The sequence below is a fragment of the Pleurodeles waltl genome, chromosome 11 (genome assembly GCF_031143425.1).
Source record: "Pleurodeles waltl isolate 20211129_DDA chromosome 11, aPleWal1.hap1.20221129, whole genome shotgun sequence".
NCBI lineage: Eukaryota > Metazoa > Chordata > Amphibia > Caudata > Salamandridae > Pleurodeles > Pleurodeles waltl.
The window spans coordinates 39,848,255-39,872,554 of record NC_090450.1 but is presented as its reverse complement, the minus strand read 5'-3'; the positions used below and the strand labels follow the sequence as shown (position 1 = coordinate 39,872,554).

The 24,300-nt window shown below is 40.9% G+C and overlaps 1 protein-coding gene across 1 annotated transcript in view; it reads right to left on the bottom strand.

The window, feature by feature from the left end:
- Window positions 1-5,957: 5,957 nt before the first annotated feature.
- THPO (thrombopoietin) overlaps window positions 5,958-24,300 on the bottom strand; it is a 193,361-nt gene continuing 175,018 nt past the window's right edge. Inside the window, exons 6-7 of the mRNA XM_069213001.1 lie at window positions 10,818-10,982; window positions 5,958-8,043 (exon numbers count right to left, since the gene is read on the bottom strand). Coding sequence (XP_069069102.1) covers window positions 7,891-8,043; window positions 10,818-10,982 — 318 coding nt within the window. The 3' untranslated portion in view covers window positions 5,958-7,890. The remainder of the gene's footprint in view (window positions 8,044-10,817; window positions 10,983-24,300) is intronic.

Sequence of the window (24,300 nt, the reverse complement as noted above, 5' to 3'; positions counted from 1 at the left end):
ATGCTGTCTACATGGTCTCAGCGATTGGTGGCAGTGGGTATATGTCCATCTGTACCTTGCAAGTTGTTGGGTTGCAATTGGCTGGTGAGGATGGTAGCACAGTGGCTCACTTGGGAGACAGTTCATGTCAAAGTCACCTCTTTGAGGGTGCCTTGGTCTTGGCAGGTGTTCCAGTGCCATGTCTGGGGGACCATTTGAGTGTCTGGTGCTGGGCTGTACGGGTAGGGGTGCTGGTCTCCTGTGTGTCCTTAGACAGTGACACCAGTGCAGTTGCTGCTGCTGATGTTGATGGCTGGCATGTGTCCTTGGCAGTGGTAGGGGCTTCCTGGTTTGTGGGGGACTCAGGCTGGGTTGGGTAGTGGTGCTGCAGCACCCCTGCAATAGTGGCCATGGTGGTATTGAGTTGTTTCCACTGCTACATGGTCTCTTGATGATGGGCTGCAGCCTTTGACTCTGCTCCAGGGTGGCCAGGATCTGGCCCATCCTGTCTTGGGTATGGTGGTATGCTCCCGGGACCTCTGAGATCACCTCCTGGGCTGCAGCATCTCTCCTTTGGCCTCCCCCTGGGCCACTGATTCCCTCCCACTGCCCGTAGCCCCCTGTGCCTGTGTCCCCTGCACAGGTCTGGCAGTACCACTTGTACTGTGGCCATCTTCTTCCTGCCTTTTGGTAGGTGGAGACCGTGGCCTCTGTACTTGTGTTCCACCACTCTGTGGTCTGGATACACTGGTGTGGGGTCGATTGGCATGTGCAGATGTTGTTAGCTGGGTGGTAGGGGTGTCAGTGGGGTCCTGGGTGGGGCTGCTGGAGGGTGACAGTCCAGGACTGTGTGACGGACCAGGGTATTCCTCAGTGTCCACTGTTCCCTCTCCAATGTCCTGAGTGGTGCCTCTGCCTCCATGTGGGGCGCTGCCACTCCTTGTCCTTTCCGTCGGGGTGGCATGGGTGGTGGTGCCCGTGGGGGGGAATGGACATGTATGTTACATCTAGTTATTCGGATGAGGGTGCACAGGTCAGGCCTATTTTGTGCAGTTTATCCCCTGTTGGGCCATGCAGGGACCTTTTGTGGGGTTGCCATTGCATTTCGCATGGGATGTGGTTAGCGGTGCATTGTGGGTGGTGTAGTGCCATTGTGATACCTTGCAGGGGTGGGTGGCTGTGCACAGGGGGAGGGATGTGGGCCTGTTGGTGGGTTTGTGGGCATGCAAGGTGACTGGATGTAGTGATTGAAGCCAGGGTGGGGTGTGATCCTGGTGGCAGTTGGCGACGTGAGGTGGTGCATGCATTAGAAGTGTGGTGGATATGGGGTAATTGTAGATGAATTACCCGAGTCCATTCCTCCAGTGAGTCCAGTGAGGCCCTTAGGGTGCAGGATGGCCAGTACCTTTTCCTCCCAGCCGGTGTATTCAGGGGGTGTAGGTGGGGGTGCTCCCCCAGTCTTCTGGACCACAATGTGGTGCCTCAATGCCATGGACCTCACCTTCCCGCGCAGGTCGTTCCATCTCTTGTGGATGTCGTCCCTTGTGCGTGGATGGTTTACCACTGTTGACCTTGTTCACTATAGTCTGCCATAACTCCATCTTCCTGGCGATGGGTGTGTGCTGGACCTGTGCCCCAAAGATTTGTGGCTCGACCTTGAGTAGCTCATCCACCTCTGTTCTTAGCTCCCTTTCTGTGAAGCGTGGGTGCTTAGGGGGTGCCATGGTGTGTGTTGTGGATACTGTGTTGTGTGGATATTGGTGAGGGTGCTGTTGTGTGGTTGGGTGTGTGAGTTGTGCGATGTGGCGTTCAGTGTCTGCATCTAGTGTTGTCAGTCTGGCTTATCCTATTGGCGATGCAAAGGATTGTGGAGTGTGTTGGGCGTGTTTTATGGTGTTGTGGATGTGTGTCAGGTGTGTGGGTTTCAAAATTGTCAATGTGTGCATTTCTTGCTGTTGGGTCCCATTGCTGGGCGTGGCGGTCTGTAACACCAATGGTCGTTCGGCTTCCACTAACCGCTGTGGTGATTTGTGCATCATTATTTGGTGGGCGGCAGATTTGTGTGTGGGGTGGGATGTGCAGCCTTTCCGCCGACAAGGCCCTGGCGGTAGCTGGTGATTGCAGAAATGTTGGCGGTTTCTGTTTTTGGCATCTTTATATGGTGGGTTTCTGTTCACCGTCAATGGCAGTCTTCTGTTCACCGTCGCCACAGCGGCAGGCGGTATTTACCGCCATGTTTATAATGACCACCTTAATACTAAAAAGGACTTTAACTCTTCCTTGCAATTAGGAAGGGATACCTCTCTCAATGCCTTCACAAGATTTTCTTTGGGCTTAACTCCTTCTGCGGTTATGCAGTGACCTAGATACTCCACTCTGTTTGTCAGAAACTTGCATTTATCCTTTGCCAATGTCATATGTTTGTTTAACATATGCAATACTCTATCTAACACGTGATTATGTTCATCAACTGTTTTTGCAAAAATAAGAATATCGTCTTAGAAGGCAAACACACCAGGTATATCCTTATACAGAGAATACATTAGCTTCTGGAACACGCTTGCCACTGATGCTAAGACAAATGGCAAGAGTAAATACTTGTAAGCCCCAAAAGGAGTGATGAAGGAAGTAAGGGCTTCTGACTCTGCTTGAAGGTTTACCTAATGATAAGCAGCTTTGATATCAATGTTACTGAAAACTTTGGCACCTTCTAAAGTGGACAATAACTCATTTTTTTTGTAAGGGTTGGAAATTTATGACGATAATCTTATTGAGCAAATGTAAGTCTACACACAAGCGGATCTGCCCATTTTCTTTTTTAGCTATAACCACAGCACTGATCTACTCAGCTGAATTGACAGGTTCAATAATCTTGTCTTTCCATAACTGGTCTAGGTATTTTCTCAAATCATCCCTTACCGGCAAAGGAACATCCCTTACTATATTTTTAATGGGTACTGCATTATTTGTTTTAATTCTTTCATGTTCAAACCCTACCATAGTGCCAACATCATCAGAAAACACATTGGGGTACTTAGAAATAATGTGATCAATACACTCAACATTGGATTCAGTTGACAAAACTGGAGCTTTAGTCTGGTCTTAAAACAATACCCAATCTTGCTTGATCAATCCAACCTTAATATCTCTGCCATTAACAGCGACATATATTTTAATGAACATTTCCCTGCCTGAAAATTGCAATATTTCCTCAAAATATCCAATAGTTTCAATTACGGACTCCCTATAAGCAATAGTTTTAAATCTGGATCCTTTAGTAAAGTTTTACACCAGTATAGTTCAAAGGACCATTCAGACTACATGGTAACAGGTGAACCAGAATCCACCATGATTGCTATCTCAATATTACCAAATTTAGCAGTACAAAATGGACCATTTCTTCTGGCTACTGAGATAACATCATCATTTTCCATTTTGCCCTGATCTTGTAACTCCTACTGACTCATGCTTACAGTTAACATTTAACTGTATTGATTACCTCTTCCAACTGCATGTCATGTTGTTCCACATCAGGAACACCATTTATTTTGACCATTGCACCCTTCTTGCATTTGGTACATTTTGTTCCCTAATGCAGGCCACTTAGGATCATTGGCCATAAGACTTTGAGAACCACATCTATAACATGCAGTAGATTGTAAAATGTTTGATTTTTGCATATCTTGTACTTTTTTCAACGATATTCATGTTAACATTCTCAGAGCAATTAGATGCACCAGACAATACTTTTACCGATTTTAAAGAGTGTTCTATGCCTTTAGTTATCTTTACAGTTTCATTGAGAGTACTGTTCGTAGAACATAAGAGATGCTCCTGAACTTTCTTTGAATAGCAATTCAGTACAGTGTGATCTCTTAGATATTGATCTATAATGTTCTCTAATTTGCAACTACTAGCTAAGCAGCCACATATTGATCAATACCTTCAGAAGCTGCTTTTTTATGTGAGTAGAAATTGTATCTTTATAATACAATATTGGGTTCACCAGAGAAATGTAAGGCTAATCTGTTTTTGGCTTTAATAAAAACATTTCAGCTGGCTGCATCACCTGATTCTTCTGTAGGAGACGAAACTTCAGGTAAGTTATCAAAAACTTTCTCACCTTCTGTGCCAATGGAGTTGTATAGAATTGCATATTTCCTGGCCGGATTACAATTAACACCATCAATGGCTACTAAATAGTTCATAAAAACACGCATCCAGTGTTTCCATTCCAATTTCGGCTTGCGAGTTTCTACTAAAAAATGAGGAGGGTGTTGTATATTTCCCTCACTTGACATAATGTCTGAATAATATTCACAAACAGTTATACCAAAAGTGTCCCCAAAATGTCCCAAGGAAAGAAAAGAAAAAAATATATGGTACTTTGCTTTGCTGACATATTGCTGGCTTTGCTGGACACTGAAGGATAAAAAATAAATACAGCAGTCAAACGCTGAAGCAAGATAGTGTAAAAATGTGTTCAAGAGCTTACGTAATGCTCAGCCAAACACGCGTGACTCTAGTTCCGTTTGTCATGAAGTGAAGGTGTGCCTGTCACCGGTAGCATACGAAATTGAAGGTTGATAGGCAAGCTGTTACTTGTATGTTATACAAAAAATGATATGATTTGCCTGTCACCGATACTTTAAGTTTTTGTGGAAATGGAGGAACATACCAAGGTGCGACGTGCCCTCATCACCGTCACGACTCGTAACCAGCTTCGGCTTGTTGCTAGGTTATCGTCGTTGTGGGAGGTGATGAGGTTACGTGGAGGAGAGTACATGAAACGTGCATCGTCAGCCAAGTAGAGAAGACGTAAGCTTGCGTGTTTTAGCTAGTGCGTTCCAAGTACTCATGAGCCGGAGAGTGCAGTGCCAAGCGCTTACGAGCAGGATAGCTCGGTTCAAAATATGCTGCTCATAACGCTAAGTGTAAACGCTTCCACAAAGAGGAAAGATCATAAAGGATTAGAGTCCTGTAAAAGCAATGCTGTAAATAAGATCAGGCAGATAACGCACATAAGGCCATATGTACGAACACATTTTCCCATAGGCACAGAATGGACAAAACTGCTTGCTACATCCGGCCCATAACATGTTAATTCCAGTACCCAACAACAAAACAAACAGTACTTTTTTTCTGGGAGCTTGAAATACACAGCACTGACAAAGAATACATTAGCACGTAATGATCCAAAAACTTTCTGACGCTGATCTTATGTTGAGGAATGAGGTACCGCTTTGACATAATGGTCTCCAGCACCTTGAAGAAATTCCTTGTTTCTCTAAGTCGTTGCCATTATGTGGAAGTCAATTCCATCCAATTGAAGAGTCACAAAAGGTTGGTAGAATACAAGAAGGTTTATTGAAGTATTAACATCCAGAGTAACGAGCCCGTCTGCCACCGTTCTCCCAGATCCACGTTTAGACAACTGCCTAATGGAACCCAGAACTCGGAGAACGCTTGGAAGATGCACTCAACCGTTAAGGTGATAGAATACATATAAAAAGGACAGAACCCATTTTATAGTATGCATGTTACGTCATTGGAATACCACACCTACCAGTCAATAAAAGGTAGTGTATTCATTGGCATGGTTCTGTTGTTCATTTGCCTTCAACTGGGCGGTTATTTCTGGCCAGACCTTCTTCAATATCCTTGTCTGCAGTGGCACGAGCAGAGTATTTGGTTTCGTGCTGGCCAGACCCCACTTGAACCATGATGCCTCACCATCTGCGGTGAGCTTAATTGGCATTTCAGATTTACTAAGGTGTTACTATGGCAGCTCCCATATATGCACATTTCCTAGTAAAAGACTACCAGATGACCAGTTATGAACTCTGTCTCCCACACCAATTGCCACTGTACGAACTGCTGAACACTTTTCAGATCTGTGCCTCATTCTTGTGTGACTGCACATTTTTCAAACACCAACAATGTGGCTGAAAAAAGAACATCCAGGAGGACTCAGCGGGTTACGCATATCCATTTAATATATCAGGCAGATGCATTTTGGCAAAAATTCCTCCAAGGTAATCTTCATGTACAGAGTGAGTGAGTGGCTGACACCACAAACTGTCCAGACAAGCACTGCCTGAATGCCTGTGTCAGTGTTACATTCTAACATCCCACTCATACAAGTGGGACATTTTGGTCTATTCTGGGTCACCTTATGGTGTATTAATGGAATTAACTTACTGGTTCCATTATTTTTTAAAACTATGTTAAGCTGTAACACACTTTACATATATACTTTATTAAAAATACACGGGCAACACCACTATGTGGTGCACAGTCATAAAAAAACCTTAGAAATAAGTGTGGTACCAAGCACCGGCAATCACAGCACAAATGGTATGACTACATTTTTTGTGCACCAGCGTTGCTCAGAGAGCCTTGTAAATCCTCAAAATCACAGCTCTGCATCACAGCAAGGTATTTTATTCTTTCTGGTTTGAAAAATGAGTCCCAAATAGTCATAAATTAATTATACCTTTTATTCACATGTCAAGAATGTGTGATGAATGCCACAGAAAGGGACAGCATAAGGTGACAGTGGTGCAACATAAGCAGTTTGTAGTGAGCATATTTGCTGTAGAAGCAACCAATATAAATTAAAATCACGTTCCCTTCCTTCTTCTCCCTTGTGCTGTTTTTCATCTCTTCTGTCCCCTTCTCTATCCATCCTTCCTCTTATGCAATGCTTTAAAAAGTATTAAGAGCATTAAATACAAAGTACATAATATATTGCGTGTTCTTTCTCCTATCTCCTATTTCTTTCGTCTCCCTCTCTCTCCTATTCCTCTTTGTCTCTTCCATTTCTGTTGTATTCCCGCACAGCTTTGATGAGCCTATAGGGGGCGATAAACAATATGCTACCAATCTGCATAAAATTACATGCTATGCTTTGTAAAGTGAGACCAAAAAACTTGTGGGCTTGTGGAGGGAGAAGGAGATCCCAGGAAAGATCAACCAAGACTAAAAGGGATTTAAAGTGACCAACTGCTCTATGCCTTTGCAAAGGATGGATGTACATTAGCTCAGTGATACAGTGCATATATCTTTGTATGGGCCCTCCTTAGGAGGGAAAATCTTGATTTTAAACCTAGAAAAGGTAATTAATTTGGATACTTCTTCTTCGTTCATCTTAGGCTTCCATCCTAGCCAATGTCTTTCAGTGTAGAGTTTGGACATGTTCCTCCTTCAGACCTGAAATGTCATGTACATGTTGTAGTGTTGGGAGGGATGTACATGAGCATCGACACATGTTGGAAATGAAGCACAGCAATGCCTTTAGCTTTGGCTAAAATATAAGGAAGACCAAACATGCCTCCACATCTAGGTGAAGAAACAGAAAAGCCCATGCATGACATTTAGCTTTGGTACAGAGTGCAATGCAGCTTGAAATATCCTTTTTTCTCGGGGAACATGAAAAGAGAGTCTAGAGTAGAGAGTTTGGTGGAGTAGGGCAGCCCAGAACTGGTATAAAACATCCTAGAAGTGCTTTGGTTGAAATGAGAAGTGCCTGATAAATCACAGGTATCATGACCATCCCATGGAGAATTGAGACCTCCTGTCCACCATGACCATCCCATGAGGTTCTCAGTCCCCTTATCTGTCATCCAGTCCATAATAAGTAAACTGTGTCACCAATGTTCCTCCTTGGCCACCACAACAGCTTTTACACAGAGAAGATGACCTGACTGTTACAGGTCCTTGCATCCATTCATCTTTCTCAGAACCTTGCTCATGATGACGAAGGATCAAGGGGACAAGGCAAGTGCAGGCTACACTGTTGCCAGTGGAAAACACCATGTCGCTTTCTAAAAACTGATGAAGGATAATTTACTTGAGTTCTCTGCATGTAAGAGATGCTGTTGGCCGTTGTACAACAGTCACTTTCTGCTGTCACCTTGATTTCGTTTTGCAGCCAACAGCTTTCAAGAACAGAACTATTTTCCCTTTCATGAGTTGGTTATATCGCTTGAAGATGTCCAAAATCTTGGTTGTGTTCGTGCCTCTACAGCCCACAGAAAGGGAAGGGGACCATGTGTCTGCTTCCTACACCAAAGGAGAAAAGAGAACCACAGTGAGAAGAAAGCATTTGTTTGCTGAAAACAATTCTTTGACCATACAATTTTGCCTTAGGTGCTGCTGTATGATTTATTGAATCCTGAACACACTGAGACAAGAACACCAAGGCAAGGCTTTTAAAGGCATCTTTTCATACAGACCAATGACATTTTTTTCTTGGGTCAATTGCTTTTAATCCTATACATGTCACCCAAACAGCAAAGAGCAACAATGCATTGTAAGAGCTAAAGAGAGAGAGGCAATGTATTCCTCAGTAAAAAGAAAACAAAAAAAAGTGTTGCTGCACCCAAAAGAGGGAAAGATATCTTTGTATGACTGTGTGCATCTTGGACATTTGAAAACGTTTGTGTGTGTGTGTGTGTGTGTTCAGTGGGCTTACATGTATATCACACAACAGTGATGTGTGTGTGTAGATCTGTTCTCAGCAGGCATATTAACCTTCTGCACTACTTTATGGCAAGTCAAAACTTCCACTAGACAAAACTCTCTCTGTCTCTCTCTCTCTATAGCTGGAACACTAATCATAAAATTATTTATCTTGACATTTGTATTGCTGCCTAAAAGCTGGACGCACAAGGAACTCTACAGCAGGTGTTTTGTTTTTTAAATAAATTGTACGCTACTGCTAAACACAGGGCCCCCTCCTGAGGAAAGTACCCTCCTCCAGGTCAGCACCTAGTGTTGCACACCGGTCTCACCACCCTAAAGCTGTCCCTGCACTCCCCTTCCAATTCAAGATCCATTGTGTATCTTTCCTACCAATCACTATTTGTTCTTTGCATAACTCTCCACAAACCTAGAGTAGGACTCTGCAAGTTGTAGATATGTCTTCAACTGAACTTGGTTCTCTGATTCTGGTCGCTTCCTTAATCCCTGAACTAAATCCTATTTTGGTGTGATCCCTTTCGTAGAAATTATGTGGTGAATATATTTCACTATCTGTATTTTTAAATCAAAGCACTCTCCAACATTCTTAGGACCTCACGCAATGCCTACCATGTTCTTTCACATGCATGATGGAAAGCCATTGCCTCGAGGAAAGAACATGACATTTTCTCAACAGTGGTAGAGCTTCTGAATAAAGTCCTTAAAATAGTAACTCATATGACAAGCCAAAGTTCAAATGTTTGACAAAAAAGGCACCACAAAAGCATTTACGTCTTCTGGATCTTAAGGTTTTCTCCATAACCTATCTGGTAGACGCTTCGCCAAGGAAGGCCAAATTTAAAAGCATGACGTTAAGGGCACTATTGTAGAAGTCGGAAGATAATTTAAAGATTATGTCCATCCTAAAAGCAAATGTGAAACTGAGAGCATTTTGATTTCATGTTAGATTATGTGCATTATAATGATATCTGCCTTTGACAATCAATGGTGGTTCTGTATCTTCATGCTTTTGTTTTGAGAATAATTTACATAAATCTGAACATGAGTCTGTAATAATATCCTTAACTTCATTCCTGACTGGAGTTTTCTTCCTATGGACAAATGGGTCATACTGTCATTTTGAATTGTGTTGATTGAGTTTTAAACCTCATATTTTTCTACCCTTTATGCTGGATTAAAAGACCCATTGACCTTGTTAAAAGCAGACCTGAGAAATCCTTTCCATTTCTATTTGTCTCAGGAACCAGAGTTAGGGCCTGTGAGAACATTGTTTAGGCTTCATTTCATATTTAGACTCTCTCCCAGAACCACTGGGCAAAATGAACTCATGGAAGACTAATAAAGCAACCCGGCCTGAGGAGATACAGATGTAAACTGTTTTTATTGTAAGCTAAATTCATCAATAGTGAACTGCTATGCAGTTGTTTTGATTTTAGGGGGAACCCTTACCTATCAATGGATGTTTTTATCACCTAAGGGCCTCAAAATGTAGACACTAGTTTGATGCTTTTGAAAGAAATTCACAAATGGGCCATAGTCCTGTAGCACAGGATGCTGAGCCTCTGACACTATGGTCTATGAGGGGGAACGTATTCAATTAAAGTGGGATCCAGGGGTCAAGTGTACCCAACTCATGGGTGTCTTTTACTACATAGTGGTGATAAAAGGGGCCCATTTTCCATGCTCATTGGAGCATTTCTTCTCAATCAAAGAAGGACAAAATTCTGAATAGAGTAACACGGATGTGAGCCTGTGACCTTTCTACATTGTAGATCTCAGCAGTAGCTGCATTAACAACTGACTTATCTTACCGTCTTCAAAAATTTGCTAATGGCAAAAGGAAAAATCTCACTTTCCCTTCAAGTATATCCAGCAACATCAATTCCCTAAAGGAATACCACTTGTTTTGAGAACAGCTATCATTTTTTCAAAGGGAGTCTTGAGTTACAGTTTCTGTTGCTTGCCTCCATAAAAACATTATTATCTCCATGATAACTCTTACTGTTCTCTTACAAAACGCTTACCTTATTGTTCAGACACAACATATGGGTTGTTTGAGAGCAGTAGGTGGCTGTAGACATCACACTGAATAATTGATCTAGAAGTCATATCAACCCCTTTCATTTCTACCAAATCACTGACAGAGCAGTACATGGGCCATGCCTCAGATATATTTTCCATTTACTTTCATCAAACATTCATGTTATCTGTCCTTTCCTTTCAAAAAGAAGTATCATTCGATGTGTTACATTCATAGGATAGTATAATAACCTATCCTTAGTCAAATAAATATGTTAAACAAATATTAAATGCTGGAAACCTACATGCCCCAGGTAAGGTGGAGACCTTCTCACCTGTATAATGAAATGTTTTACAACACTGTTAAGTTCACGAAGGAACCTTGAGAGCTTTTGCAATAGGTCCATGGAGCAGTTTGGCATGGCCAGTCCCTTCGCCACAGTTACTGCATCTAAGATCATCGTGAGATGGCAGACAATCTCTGTTCCTTGCATTGTCATCTGCAAGAGACAGAAACACGCAGACTGATCAGAAATGTAAACTGTGCCCCATCTGTTTTATCACTTTACCACACATTGAAAAACATTTTCGATTTGCCTTGAGAAGAAAAACAAAGCACTGTACAGCAAATTGAACAAATGACTACTGATTTAGGCAGGTACATAAAATAAGCCAGAGTGACCAATCTAGGTCCAGGAGGTTGAGATCCATTCCAGATTTTCTGAATATCCATTCAATATCAACTGACATGCTATTCATCTAAAGGAAATGTATTCTACATAATACACACACATATATATATATATATATATAAATATATATATATATATATATATATATATATATATATATATATATATATTTATAAATATACATATTTAATGGTTGTCCTGGATTTCTAAATCCGACACCCATTTAGACTAATGTAGGGTACCCTTAAATAAGGAAAGGCTATACAAGTGAGTCTGCTGTGACCATCTCCAAAAGCAGAACAAAAGCTGTGGTTTGAGGACAATAACAATCCGAATGATCTCGATCCCTTGAACTGCCTCAGATTACTGTTAGATCTTGTGACATGTCAAATGACAAACAAGTCTATGTTCTTGTATTATCATTGTACTGCTCCTAACAAGGTATGGAATACAGAATGTGGCCTGAAGGGAATTCCATGAGGAGGAGACCTTGTCAGGGGTCCTTGTTGGTGACTTAATCAACAGCTTCAACCTATTTCCAAGGAGTGCTCTTTACTGTCCGGAAAAATTACCACTCATCTGAATGTCTGTGATGGCAAGCAATTCTGTAAAGAGACAAGCATGTGGCCACCTAGGGATAAATAAAACATAAATAAAAGATCAAGGTTTCTGATAATGGACACAACTTCACTGTAAAAGTGCATGTTATTGATAATAGGTGGGGAATACTTGAAGTCTAGAACATTTTCAAGTCATGCTCTTTTGCACAGTGGTGCCTCTGTTGCAGCAAATGAGGACCCTCTGCATAGAGGACATTTCAATGATCCAGAAATGGTAGCTTATCAATAGGTGCAGGTTCAGGGGCAGAGCAACTGGGCATACATCTTAATCAGACATTGAAAAGTCTAACAGTAGCCACAAGGAGGTTCAAGATGATAGATGATCCAGGAGCTCTCTGATGAGCTCTTCAGGCCACGGTTCACAATCTCTAAAAATCTTTCTTAGGCCCCCCATCCACTCTTAGAAACTGGTCTGATGGATAAATAATTCTGGGCCCCGGGCTGACTGGCCACCCTACCTCCATCCCCAGAGCACAGCCGAGAGAGGACAAACAATTGTGCAACAACTCCACTTCAGCATCCTCTGGATTCCTCCAATGGATGAATGCAAATCCATGACAATCTCTGCATACTTTGGCATCCCACGACTAGATGGATCACACACCACTCTGTTCTGTGTCATGTAATAGCTGCCACATCTGTGCTTTGAGGTCAGACCACCTTACTACCGGCTGCTTCCTTCCAGAGATTGTCAGTGTCAACTCCCTGTGGACTTCCCCCATCTTCTGCACTGAAGGAGGGGTTATCTGGTGATCCTTGTTGCCTCCTGAAACCCTTTGACCTGCAGGGTGCTGATTGGGCCTATGGATAGAGGCTTGTGCTGACCTAGGCTAGCAGCACCAACAAGGTGAGGGCCACTCTCTTGTCTTAACAGGCGCTGCCTCTGAGTTCTGCTCGTCTTCTCTCTGCCCTGTGATCTGGCGTTGTACTATCAAACGGTGCTGTGAGCTGTTCTTTGCAATACATAGCTGTCCAATCATCAGTCATCTTGCTCTGTCCTAGGTCACCATCCTGGTGGGACCCTTTCTCCAACAACATCCGAGGGATAGGCTGTCCTCCCTTTGGATACAGTGTAACCAAAATAGAATCACCACTGGCAAAACCAATAGGTCTGGCTTTGGCTACTAGCCTTTCATAAATTTTTGTTTGGTTTGGTCATGGTTTTTGCAAAAGGCTATTGTTCTATTGTTTTTGGATGCTGAATCCTCATTCATGTAAAATAAAACATTTTTGGTGTCACAAAATATTACATTACCATAGGTCTGGCATTGACGGGAACTTCTTTGTATGAGGATCTGCTCCCTTTGAAAGGGCAGCATGCTGTAACTCATAGTGAAGTTTACCAATGACTGGGTAGGCTGGCACATTGCCCATTGACAAATGTGAAGGGCATTACCTAAGACAAATGGATGAAGTCTGGCTATAAACCCCTATAAGTAAGTATTTTATATACATAATTTTAGTAAAGACAAAATATATTGGCTAACACAGACCTAAAAAAGCCAATTGGTCTGGCATTTGTTGCTAGCCCCCTGCCTTTCAGAAAAAGGAAGAAAGGAAGGAAGGAAGGAGCTAAACATTAACAACCTCATCACTTTTCCCATAAATTTAAAATAAACTATGCTAGCTACTAATTCCAGCTTCAAATGTATGTCGCATAACTGCAGATCTGCAGCTGAACATTGAACAGGGATAACAAGTCGATCAACTTGCACAATAGCGACATCCTAGTTCGCAAAGGAACCAGGCTGAATGACCTCTCCTCCTTTTGATCGACATTCTAGTACACTCTAAATTCTCCATTAAGTGGTTAGACAGAGAGGGTTTCTCCGGTGGGGGTATTAGTGTTTTTCATAGGCATTCTGTACTTTCAATTTCTTCAACACTGAGGATCGCTCCACCTTCGAATGTTTGGGAGTTGAACTCTCAACTTTAGGGTCAAAGCCAGATTATTTACCACCCACCGGATACCAACCAAATATGGATCGAACAAGGGATGGATGTTATCACTGAAAAGTCTTTCCTGTCAAATAACAACATCTACCTATGAGGCTTCAATCTTCACTGGAATAAGCTGATTCTTAAGTGGCTCAACTCAAGTTTTCCTCAATAAGTACCACCTAAAGTAAATCTGTGCAGGTTAAGCTGACTTGAAAGACTCTATGCTTAGCCTCTTGATAGCAAAAGAAGGGTTCCTCTTCATGGATTCCATTCTACCAGTGGACTCATCTTACCACCATATCATTCTCTTCCAACTCAAATCCCAGAGTGTATTAACCAAAGACAAAGTATACAGGCCTAAACAATGGATCTGAGACACAAAACAAATCAACAATAATGTTGTAGCCACAAAAATCATGTTGAACTCACAACCCGTAAATGATCCACAAAGCATGTTCAATCTGACTTCGCACGACCATATAAGCATAGCTAATACAATGAAACTCAAGTGGCAAAAAAAACAAAAATGGAAAGAAACAGTATCAGAGCCCTATCTTAAAGGCAAAAGTCACCTTCTTTAGAGCCTAGTTATGCAACATATGAAACTAGCTAGGTAAACTCTTTAATATCATCAGACAACAAATGTGCCCTACCACAAACCAACCATTGTCTCTTCAAAAGAAAGACATGGGGAATTCTCTAACTTCTCTAACAATGCCTGCGCCTCATAGAACGGATTCAGGTTCATGAACAAAGTCAAACTCATCAATTCAATAGCCAACTTTCCACACACATTGCAGATCCAATCCACTATTACCTAATCAAGGGGTTCAGCTTGTTCATCTTTTCACTCTGAACAAAGGTGATCAATTTCTCACTGACTGAAGGGGTAGTCCAAGACAGTCTAAAGATTGGTCAAGTCACCCGACTCTTGAAGAAAGATGTAGCTGATCCAGAAGACCTAAGCAATTTCTATCCAGGGACTAACCTTCCATCCCTGGCTCAAGTTTAGAAAAATGTGTTCGGACTCACCTCAGTTTGTCGATGACTTCAGTTTGAAAGACAAAATTCTTTTAAGTCCCCACTTATCCTCCTTAACCTAACCATGGCATTCAACAGAGCCAACCATGACATCCTTCTAAACACTCAAAAGAAGCAAATGGGAATAGAAGTCACAGTCCTGAATTGGTAGTCCTCTTACTTTAAAAACTGGTCCCTACAAACTAAACTGATTTGGTTCCTGTCTAACCCGACTCCTGCTATGCAAGGGTGCCCTCAGAGTTCCATACAATCCCCTTTTCTCTTCAACCAATACATGGAGCCACTGACCTAAATGTTACACCACTCTAATCCTGCATACCAACTATATGCCAGTGACAATCAGCTTTGCATTACAATCTCCTCTTTGGATGATGTACTTCACCTAAATAAGAATCTAAAAGATATCCAAGCTTGGCGGTCTTACCAGCATCTAAATCTGAACCTGCTAAACCAAATTCCTCCTCATCTCACCCATGCACAGATTTCCCCCAGTGGGTCCAGATCAAAACAAGGTGATTCTTCAAGGTAGTCTGCGTTATCCATAAAGCTCTGCACTGTGGAACCCCAAAATATTGTTAAAGAAATCACCCTATATGGGAACATGCAGCAACTTTCGCAGCAATGACTCGTTACTCCAGGGGGCCTCATGGGTTAAAGGAACAAAAACACGACTACCACTTCTTGTTTGATAGCACACCCAGAATATGGAACTCACGTCTGTCGGAAATATGCTCCAACCCCTCCTCAACGGCTTTCAAGAATATCGTCAAATCCCTTCTGGTTAACAAATTCCTGATAAGCTAATTCTTTCCACCTTCAATGACTCCGTATACTCAGCTCTTCCCTTCATTGATGATGAATCTCCTAGTTCCCAAAAAAGTACTCCTCTTATTTGCTATGATCAGGTCATCAAAGACTTGAAAAAAAATATATATATTATATATATATATATATATATATATATATATTTATATATATATAAAAATCCTCAATGGTGAAACCCGCTCACAAAACAGCTGCACCGTATCAAAATAAACCATCGATCAAAATAGCGGAGAGGAAAGAAATTAATCTGTTTTATTGTGAATCCGTTGTGAATGAAACGCTGTCTCCAAGCAAAAATGTCTACGCGTTTCGGCTAACGCCTTGTACTGGACATGTTCGCCCCCCAACACACACTCTACAAATACCTCCCTTGAGCCTTCAGCTATTACCATTATCCACTGGTACACAGTACAAACAGCGGCCATCTTTGAACGGACACGTTATTCGGCCCTCATCTATTACACCCAATGGTAGAGGATTCTCTGTCAACATATATAATATAAACCACAATAATAATTGGAAATACCTATGACATTGTAGCTCAGTAAACATCATGTAATCACTCATATCAATCGAAGCCCTGCGAATACTGAAGATTATTAAAAGTTGTTCAATTTTTTTTTATTGTTCAAGGCTAAATAGAAGTAGAAAAGTCGATTGCCATTATCTGAATCATTATGTTAGCTGATATAGTTCTACCCTTAAATCAAAGTGACTAGTGCCTGATATGTCATTCACAAATTGGCACAAATAGCAATATACTGACTCACACATTCTTATAAATAATTACAACCATAAATATCCAGCTGTAAAACATGAGATATATCATCACATGCTAGTTGACAGTGAAAAAAACTCCTACCACCAATTTTAGATTTAGAAATTTGGCCGTACTGCATAAAGTGCCTTGTGCAAAAGTGCTCCAACATTAGTGAATCTTAGTGTTAATAACCACATATTAGAGAAAATATTGGAAAAGAGAAATCAAAAATCAAAAATAAATACATTTCAGCACCAACATATGCATAGCAAATAAATCTGTAGAATTGTCACTTTACCAGTTATATCAATTCCAAATCACTATTCATAGTCCCTACAGTTTCTCCGATCAACATAAACAATAGGAAAAGAGAAGAAAGGAGGCATATAACAATGTTCATAACTGTTGTGAGGATACTGTTCTTTCTCCACATCATAAATGAACATATAATTCTGCATCAAGATTGTGTCCCCACGGATTTTCTGAGCCAAGTAATAAAATCAACTTGGATTCCATTTGTCTTAGTTCAGATAATCTGTCAGCTGATCTAGGGCCCAATTTGATATATTTAATTCCATAGAAACTCAACATACTGTTGTCTTCTCCATGTACATCCCAAAATGTTTGGCCAATGGGTAGGATCTATCATGATTCTTGATTGCTCTAAAATGTTGTAAAAATCAGATTTTAATTTTATGAATGGTGCTGCCTACATATATTATATTATATATATATATATATATATATATATATATATATATATATATACACTTAAAAAAACAAATGTTACTGGGACGTTATAGTTAGGCTCACATTTTAAGCATACAAAACCATAGATATTCACCTGCACAAGTAACTATAACTAGGGCCCTAAGGTAACTATAACTCGTGTCCCCAGCATGCATAGTTTTTTTATGAATACATTTACCACAAATGTTACAGTGATATTATTAATGATTTATAAAATATGTAATGAGTGCTGTAATATCTGGGGTAAATATCAGTGCATTGGAACCACCACCTCCAAGGGGATATTTTAACATTTTTTATTTCAGTGGCCATGTGAACCCCCAGGGGCCACTATCTCCCCAGGGCTCTTTTTCAATTATTTATAGGGGAGCTGCAAGGACCCTCTAAGGGACCACTATCTCACCGGGGCTGTTTTAAAATTATTTTTAGGAGGGGCCACATGGGCCCCCCTCAGGGACCACCACCCCCTGGGGCAATTTTGTAAATTATTTATAGGGGGTGCACGGACCCCCACCTCCCCGGGGCTACATTGTCAAACAGTTGGGGTGCCTGAATGGACCTCCCAAGGCCCCAGGGACAACCACTTTCTCGGGGATAGTTTTATATATTTTTTATTTAAGGGGGCTGCATGGATCCCCCTGGTCCTGGAGCTCAAAACTTCATTTATAAAGGGAGAGGGGCATGGGGCCCACTCCGTGGGTTGTTCCGGCTCCAGGGAACCCATCCACCAGGGCCCAGCCACGTATCTATGGGTGCACTGGCCCCACCCAGGGCACCCTGTAAATAGTTATGAAGACCGCGGGGGGCCTCAGGCTCCCTGCAGCCCCACTGGCTTCCGTCTCCTGCGGGACTCGGCACTGCTCCCAAACACAGGGAGCTACTTTAAATAGCAGCTTCCTGCATGTGAGAGCAATGTTTTCATCTGTTTCCCTGCACGCATGTTAGTATGCAGGGAAAGAGATGAAAACTCCACTTTCAGCAAGTGGGAGCTGTCTGACAGCTAGCTCTTGCTTGATGAAAGCAGAGTTATGTTTGTTTTTTCTTGGTGGGAGCTATCAGTTCCTGCTAAGCAAAAGCAAACAGCCACCTCCCATGGGTGGGCACCGTGAGAGGTAGCAGGAGCCAGCCCAAGGAGGGGCGGCAGTCCCTAGGGCCATAAATGGCTCCAAGAGGGGGGTGCATGGCCCCTCTCCTTATATTGCATATGCTCCAGGGAGGTGGCAGTCCACAGGATGCGTGGGGTCATGCGGGCCCCACGCATACATAGCAATTGATTGCCCCGGGGGGTGGCGGTCCTCAGGGTTCAGGGTGGCCACATGGGCCCCCTGCATGCATAACAAGTGATTGCCCCAGGGAGGTGGCTGGCGCCAGGGCACAGGGCTGCCGTGCATGCCACTGCATACATTAAAATTGATTGCCCTGAGGAGGTGGTTTCCAGGGCTTTGATAAGCCCTAGGAGGGAGCCCCTGCACCCCTTCATATATTTTGTGAATGCCCCTGGGATCTGGCCCACAGGGGCGCAAAATCAAAAGCAAGCATGAATCCACAGCGAAATACACAAATGTTCGCGACTTTCGTTGCAAATTTCTGGAAAATATGCTTTTTTAGCCCCTGAGGGGGCCTCTGGATTCCCCTGGACCAAGGCTATGGAGTTAGTATAGTTTTTTTCATTTTTTTAAAGAGTTGGCTGAAGCTGAGTATCTAAATGGCAGCCAGCACTTCCTGGTTGAAGTGCTGGCAGCCAATCAGATATCTGCATGAGATCGGGAGGATTTGTGAAGCCTTTGCACCACTAGATATTCAACTTTGGGTTTCCTTTAATATCTCAAAAACTACTGAACGTAATTACACCAAATAAGAAAAAGGGAACTTTATGGACCAAGAGCTACCTTTCTGTCAAATTTGGTGTAGTTTCAGGCTGTAGTCATGTCTAAAATCTCTATGGGAATTAACATAGAAAACTGACTTTTTCAAACACCCCCTTTATCTTGGCCCATGCTTGACTAATAACCCCAAAACTTTCCATGCACAACAAGGTTCTTGAGCACACTTTTTGGGGGAAAATTCCGTAAAGATTCGTCAAATGGTGCCAAAGTCAAAAAACACTTCTTCTATGGAAACTAGGTCCTAACTATAACTCCCTACTGGCCGTCGCCATTACGTAAGTAAGTTATATATATGTGTGTGTATATATATATATATATATATATATATATATATATATATATATAGAGAGAGAGAGAGAGAGATAGAGAGAGAGAGAGATTTTTCCATGAGTACTATGCTATATAACGCTAGATATTGCTCTCTCAAATGGTCACCTTCTATTGTCGGCAGATGGCTTTTCTGTAATCGTTTGTTTTGTTTAATTGTTTCGTTTCAGCATTTTACCTAGTATTGTTTTAATACACTTATTTTTTTGTTTGAAGTGTATTTGACAGCACTCTGATCCCCCCTGGTCTCTTTATAAAATACCTATAAAATAAACAAATAAATTACATTAAAAAAAAAATTCAACCCAGAATTTTTCCCTGTCATGCACTAAATTGTATTTTAATGCTAAAATAAAACAAATAAATGAAATTAGAAAATAGAAATATTCTATGTTGTTATCACCCCTTTGTAGAGACATAAAATCAAAACAAAAGTAGAAACAGCATCTAAAGCAATGTTTCAGAAAAAGTCCTCCTATAGTTTTCAGACAAAAGCCTGCTATATTTCCAGAGGAGCATCAACAAAATCTAAGAACTTTGTTATAATATGATTCAGTAATGCCCCAAACATAGTTCTTTTAGCCAAAGACAGTCATCATTTAAAGCTGTTAAACATTCACAGATATGTTTTCCGAATTCAGACTTTGATGCTGGTGGCATGTACGAAGACCAGAAAAGTGTGTCAGTCCCTAATATTAAGCAACTTTGATACTATCGAAGAGTAGGAAAGCAACATCTTTGCAGTCTAGAACTATGATCTCTTTCGGTATAGGAACTTGCAAAATCCAAAATATATATAAATAAAACAACAATCTGTCTCAACTGGCAGATTTGCATTTCATCACATGAAGTGACTTATTCAGTTTTTTCATTGAGTCTCCCAATTGTATCTCCATTTAAAAAAAACTAAAATACATTTCTTTTCAGGAGTTGTTTCATTTTGTCACCCAGTGAAATTCTCATTATTCTATTATATCAAATGTGAGTAATTAGTATTATATCTTGTTTCCTCAAATTGTCTTACAAATTGTGACCTCACGTTTTTAAGGCAGATTGTACTCTTTGTCCATCATGTTGTGTTTTCCTTGTACTTTCTGTTTTTTTCTATTATTGCTTTTCCACAGAGATTTCTCAAACAATAGAAAATGTTTGCTGTGTTCAATGTTGCAAAATGTTTGATCTTGAATTTTGTAGCATTATATGGATAATTTACTAAGTCCTCTTTGACTATAGAATTGCCACAGTTAGAGCACTTTCAAGTTTCAGTTTCAACACTCCCAAATCTCTTAAAATCTTTATTGCATTTAGTTTCCAGATAGTATTTTTGGATATTGTTTCTCTTCTGGTATGCAAGCATGCATGGACCCTTTCAAAGATTGAAATCTGGGTCTGTTTAAGTATTAGCCAATTCCTTATGATGGGATGTTTATCTTGTTGCTCTGTTCTTAATAATGTTTCTTGTCATACATCATCCAATTTACTTGAAACCCTAGTTATAATATCATCTCTTTACCTACCCCTTTGTCACTGCATTTTTCACAAGCAATGCTTTTTTGTCTTTCATAATCCTTGGATTTAGAATCAATCCCTTTTTTCTGACTAACTGTAAAAGTGAATGATTTGCATTGTAAAGAAAATTGTAAAACCTTTCATACTATATATTATTGTGGTGTATGGTTTTCTTGGCACATTTGTTATCGGTTTTTACCTTCACACCAAATTTGTACATGTAAGAATGAAATGTTTTCATATTGTGTGCCACGAGTGAACATTTTTCTGTTTGCCTTTTGTTCAATTTTAATCCTCCACCCTAGGACGAATTGGCATATGCTTTCTTGTTCAAATTTATTAATGAGCAAATTCACATCCATCAACTTATTCTTTTATAGACGAGAAAAGGTTTATAGGGATGTTCAATTAGCATTTCTTTTTTTCTGAATTCTTTATGCATCTTGTACCTAGGATGTTAAGTAACGCATCCAGGAGTCATCTGTTACATTTTTAACTGTTTTGTAAGCGTTTTGGCATGAGACCGCAGTTTGAATTTGCAGAATTGTTGCTGCACCCACAAGTACACACAGTAAGTCACTACAGATGTTGCGAGGCAGCTTCTGCAAGATGGAGTAGTTCCCTTCTCAATTTTCGTTTGTGGGATTTCAATATTACTTCAATAGTTGTCAGGGATACATAATTCTCCTGGGTACGATATGATAGAGCCTACTTTGCTCTACACATTTAGGGGAGGTGGGTGAATCCACCAGACTGGAAAAGGTTAGAGAACCTTGGGGATTCTTTGCTTGCAGCTTCAGCTTTCACAATGGCCATTTTTATGCACATAAAATTGTTCCCTACAGAGGTAAAGGTTGCTCCTTTCTCCAACAGTTGGTTTTCTGGAAATATTTTTTGTTTGCAGTCTGACCAAGATCTCCAGTTTACAGTTTGTTCAAATGCAGTTCTTCAGGGAGTAATTATTCTTGAATAACTTACTCAAATGCAATTTAGTCAAAGAGCAAATAATCTCACAAAACTCACTCCTGTGTAATTTTGTTATAGTATAAATATTCTTGTACAAACTGAAGAGCCATTTTACCATGGAGTAAAAGGTCTGGCAGTTCACTCAATTACAGGTTACTCACATAATAAGTATTCTAGTTCACTATACTGCAGTGCAATTATCTGAAGGAGAACATATTTGTATTTTTTTTTTTTTTACTCACCTACACCTTAATATGAAGGAAATATTTAAATAGGTGTCCATATCCTATTTCCTTGTATTCAGGAGCAATAACACCTGTCCATCCATTGGTTACACCATGTATTTTGGAGCCATGGCTTTTTTGTCCCAAAAGAACAAGAGGTCCTTTGTATGCTAATTTCTCAGTTGTATTTTTGGTTGGGAAGACTAAATGTAGGTCAAAAGCAGTGTATGTATCACAAATTACCTAGGGTGTCCACCTCAATGCACTGCTACAGATAGGAGAGGAATGAGGACACTCACTTAAATATGGAAGAGTCTAATACCACGCAAGACAACAGGATTTCTGGTGGTTGATGCTGTCAACAACTGGCAGGAGTTCAAAAAGGACCACAAGGCAGGGGACACTGTCTATTTCAAGGCACATTAACAATATCTTGGTTGGAAGCTACTTCAGTTCGTTCACATACTCTGAAGCATGACTGGTAGTCTGTAAGGAAGTAGCCGCCATCTGTTTTTTTTTTATTGTTGGTTGACTCCATTCTCAATCTAATTAAGGCATCCTAAGCTTGCGGGTGGTTACTTTGTCATGGTTGAGATTGACTTTTTTAATTAAATGTTTTTTGTTTGGTATTGAATACATTGGAAGGATACAATGGCCTTCATCGTGACATTGGCAGTAAATCCTGCTTACCGCCACAGTGGCGCCCGCAGTGGCGGATATCCATTTTCCATATTATGACACACACACACTAATCCGATAGAATACTGCTGTACTGCCATTTGTTAAATTTTGTTTTGACCAATGACTTTGTGTTTCACCACTGCGCATATTAGTTGCTCAATGTTCACCAGTAGCACATGGTATGTTTTGTTCAGTTTAGCCGCCTATGGGCTTTGACATTGCATTAGTCATTACATTCTGTATTCTGCCTATTGGCTTTGACATGGCATTAGCCATTACTTTCTGTATTCAGTTGAGCCGCCTATGGGCTTTGACATTGCATTAGCCATTACATTCTGTATTCTGCCTATTGGCTTTGACATGCTGTATCCAGTCTAGCCGCCTATTGGCTTTGACATTGCATTCCTATTGGCTTTGACATGATGTATTCAATTTAGCTGCCTATTGACTTTGACATGCTATTAGATATTCTGCCTATGGGCTTTGACATGATATTATATATTGCATTTTGTATTCAGCTTAACTGCCTATTGGCTTTGACATGATATTATACATTACATTTTGTATTCAGCTCCGCTGCCTATTGGCTTTGACATGATATTATACATTGCATTTTATATTCAGCTCAGCTGCCTATTGGCTTTGACATGATATTATACATTGCATTTTGTATTCAGCTCAGCTGCCTATGGGCTTTGACATGATATAAGACATTGCATTTTGTATTCAGCTTAGATGCTTATTGGCTTTGACATGACACTAGACATTGCATTTGATATTTAGGTTAGCTGCCCATTGCCTTTAACGTGGAGTTAGACATTGCAGTTGAGAATCCAAGCTGTATTTTTCCAAGCTGTGTTTTTGCACCAGAGAACCAAGATGTTTTTCTCACAGTAGACTAGACATGATAAGAGAGAGTATATGGGTGTTGTTTTTCTTCGCTTGAGCTTGGGAACAGGAGTAGTCTTGGAGACCTGGCCAGTCTCCAAAAGGCTTGCTCAGTTTCCCAGGTCTGAGAGGAGGGGGCACACCTTTGTAACGAATGTAACAGGCTGCAGAGGGTTAGATTCCAATCTGCCGGACCTCGTGCTGGAGCTTGGCGCCAGCTGCCAGCAATCCCGTGTGGGTAGATGAATCTCTTTCTCGCGGCTGACAGGGGTCATCAGCTTGCAGACCTTAGAAAGAGGAAGCTGTAAATAGTTCCCACACGGTGAAGTATTTGTTTTGCTTTGCATTCAATATCTTATAAATATAACCTGCTGTGTATATTGCAAACAGATATATTTTGTTTGATTAACGCGGGCTTGAAAGCTACTAATTCGTCATTCATAAATATTGTGGTTGGGGAAGAATTAACAACAATAAAAGTCTTCTTTGACCTCAGAAGTGCATTTCTGTTGTGTTATGTTAGTGCTTAAAAACTAGCTAAGAGGAAAGCACTACAACTGCCACATACACAAATCTGCCAGCCCAAAGGTCAGTGTTAAACTGTCAGTACCAACACCCATACTGTTACGCCAACAAAATAACGCCCACGACATCATGACACACGAATCACCACAGCGGACATTCAATAGTGCTAAACCATTGGCGGTA